The sequence below is a fragment of the Camelina sativa genome, chromosome 4, assembly GCF_030686135.1.
Source record: "Camelina sativa cultivar CO46 ecotype springtype chromosome 4, ASM3068613v1".
Taxonomy (NCBI): Eukaryota; Viridiplantae; Streptophyta; class Magnoliopsida; order Brassicales; family Brassicaceae; genus Camelina; species Camelina sativa.
Genome location: NC_141883.1, coordinates 13,839,719 through 13,842,560, shown reverse-complemented (window position 1 = coordinate 13,842,560; position 2,842 = coordinate 13,839,719). Strand labels below are relative to the sequence as shown.

Here is a 2,842-nt window from a genome sequence, read left to right as displayed (position 1 = left end):
CTATTTAAGAATCCAATAAAACTGTTGACGAAAAAAAAAATCCAATAAAACTTTTATCACTATGATAATGAATTTAATTTTACTCATAATTTATAAATAATCAAATATACATTGTACCATCACATTTATTCAGTTAAATGAAATTTATCAAATCAAATAAAGAGTAAGCTAATTTGTTACTTGAACACAATTTTTTATTTTGAAATTTTGAAATTTCTATATTTTCATTTTTTTCGAAAGTGATGGTTGTAGTAAGGCCCTTGTTCTTGAAATAATAGATAAATTTAACATAACATCAAATAACTTGTCTACCAAATAACTTGAAATACTAGATAAATTTAATATATATTCATAATTTGTCAAAAAAATGTGTATGTACAAAAAACATTGATATAATAATATCTTATTTGATCTACAATATTTATGACATAAAAACATGTAATTTAAGAAACATATATAATAGAAAAATGTATAAATGTGTATTAAAAATGAATGGGTTAACAATCACATGACCGTAGATGAGTGTGATAAGTTATGGGCTACGCATCAAGGGTTCAAAGGAAGTGATGACCAATTAATATTAAATCATGTGTTTGATGATCATAAGACTCATAACTAATAATCATCGGGATAAAACCATAGATTTATGATAAATCAAGAGTAAATCATGTTAGAGGTAAAGTAACTTTAGGATCTGTGACCTATTTAAAAGTGATAATAACATGCAAGTATGAAAAAAAAAAAAAAAAAAAAAACATCTCACGATGATTTGTAAGGATACTAAAGAGGTCTTACGAGTTTCACAAAGTAACTTTGCTCTATCTTATCATAATAGGAGTCCATATTCTTGAATTTTTTTATGGTTGATTTGGTATATTCAAGTTGGTAAGAATATCAAAATGTAAATATAATGGATCACTTCCAAAGAGATTCTAGGAGATGCAAGGTTTTCTCGATGAGGCTCGCCGTGTATACTCAATTTATTTCCGATGTTTTCAAGTTAAAGGTCCTGTGAGCTAAACTTAATGCAATGAAAGTCTTTGGTGTGAAGGTTTCCAATGCAAAATATTTTTGTGTTGATCTTGATTTTATTTGAAAAAGAAAATTAAATTAAAATCTTAAGCTCATGTAACACTTTCAAAAACTCTTATAAGCCAAAGATGGATTTACAATTGGGATAGAGGCCGAAGATGAGACTATCAGCCTTGTTTCACATGTGAGGAGAATCCACAACAATTCTATGCATTTTCACTAAGTTGGATTAAAGTTTAGAGGCAAACACACGACGTTCAGCTTTATGGAAATGCTTGAGAAACTCTCTCAAAGGAACCACATCTTGCTATCATGTCGGGATTTGTTCGTCATGTTTTCTTGCATTCAAATTAAAGAGGGTTCATTTCAGCATTGCAATATAGGGAAAATCCCATAAAAAACCACAAATGTGACATTTCAGCATTGCAATTCTATGCCTTTTTTTTACAAACTGCCAAGGCAATGCGTTCTTCTGTAGCCACTTCAATAGAGCTTGCTCCCTCAAAATTAAAGTCTAATCCCTTCCCTTTTCAACATCAGATGTGAACTTGGTTGAATCTTCAAGTCGTAGTTTGGTTTTCTGACCATGAATATCACCATCCAAATCCCAAACAGACCTTCAATTCTGACCCTATCCTTATGAACTTCTCTTACCTATGGGTTTGCAACAAAAAGATATTGTCGCATTTCATCAAGTACATCTTTTGCTATCTTTGGTCTACCATAGACAAGATCAATTCCCACATCATCATCTGTTAGCACACCAAAGAGAGAGTCATCCTTGCTTATCCTTGGTATTAATCGACTTGGAATGACTGATGGTTGCTAAACTCCTCCTATAACAAGAACTTGCAGGTTTAAGAGATTAAAAGGACATATCTCCTTATCATGTGTGAGATGCATACACTGGTAACATCGTCTTTGGATTCTTTCATACTCAATTCCAATATTGACTATTTGTCTTGAAGGAATTTGTCATTCCCTAACCGTCTTCAACGGTCTACTGACATAAAAAAGCAGTACCATAACTCGAACATAACCCTTACTGCATGGCTTAAGTGGATAAAAAGCAACATGTGTAACCTGCCCAATGTGTTGAAGAATCTCCATGATTGAATCAGCTGTGGTGTAATTCACCAGAATGTTGCGAAGCCGAACCCAAATTGGCAGAATCTTCAGATAATCCGAAGGAGGTTTCTCTACCTAACGCTCAGGCGTAAAACTCCAATCATTAAACGTCTAGGCCCCTGTATTTAGCACCGTCGAGGGATCTGATTCAGAATAAAAAATGAACTGGAACTAATCATTAGGCAAAGCTATCCCCGTGCTCGAATATAAAGCCTCCAATTCCTGGGCATCTCATGAATTAAAGCCGACATCTTTTGATTCTTGGACATAATACCAGCCAATGATATTGTATTCGTTCTGAATACAAGAGTTGAACAGCAGAAGATTCTTCAGGACAATCGGCTTGTCTTCTACAAGCGACATTTCATGTAGAGCCTTATCAAGCGCATACTCCATTGTATACTTTAGCACTCACTAATCAACGAAAACATACTGCTCTAAATAAATAAACTTTCAAAATTTGGACGGCAGAGTTCAAGAATTGAAGAACTAGGTTAAAACACCGACGAAAATCTTCCAAAATCTTCAAAGATCTTCCAAAAATTATTGTAAAACAACTAAAATTTCCATGCAAAATACAAAGATATTCCCAATTAAACTACACATTTTCAATAGAGTTGAAACCCTCTAATTGAAAGGGAAGGAGTTTAATCTCAAAAGGTTTGATCCATTTGTTTTAACT

The 2,842-nt window shown here is 32.9% G+C and overlaps 1 protein-coding gene across 1 annotated transcript; it reads right to left on the bottom strand.

Moving 5' to 3' along the window:
• Nucleotides 1-1,686: 1,686 nt before the first annotated feature.
• Nucleotides 1,687-2,556, bottom strand: LOC147945722 (uncharacterized). Its single transcript, XM_087509343.1, has 4 exons — nucleotides 2,410-2,556; nucleotides 2,116-2,235; nucleotides 2,020-2,032; nucleotides 1,687-1,784 (listed from the first exon to the last, which is right to left on the bottom strand). Exons 1-4 carry the CDS (start codon nucleotides 2,554-2,556, stop codon nucleotides 1,687-1,689), a joined length of 378 nt encoding a protein of 125 aa, XP_087365469.1.
• Between the last annotated feature and the right edge of the window lie 286 nt (nucleotides 2,557-2,842).

Excerpts from the sequence above, each read along its gene's own strand:
- LOC147945722 (XM_087509343.1), bottom strand. The coding sequence starts at position 2,556 with ATGGAGTATGCGCTTGATAAGGCTCTACATGAAATGTCGCTTGTAGAA. Across the intron at positions 2,236-2,409 it reads ATGTCCAAGAATCAAAAGAT|GTAGAGAAACCTCCTTCGGA; the intron begins GTCGGCTTTAAT and ends CCTGAGCGTTAG.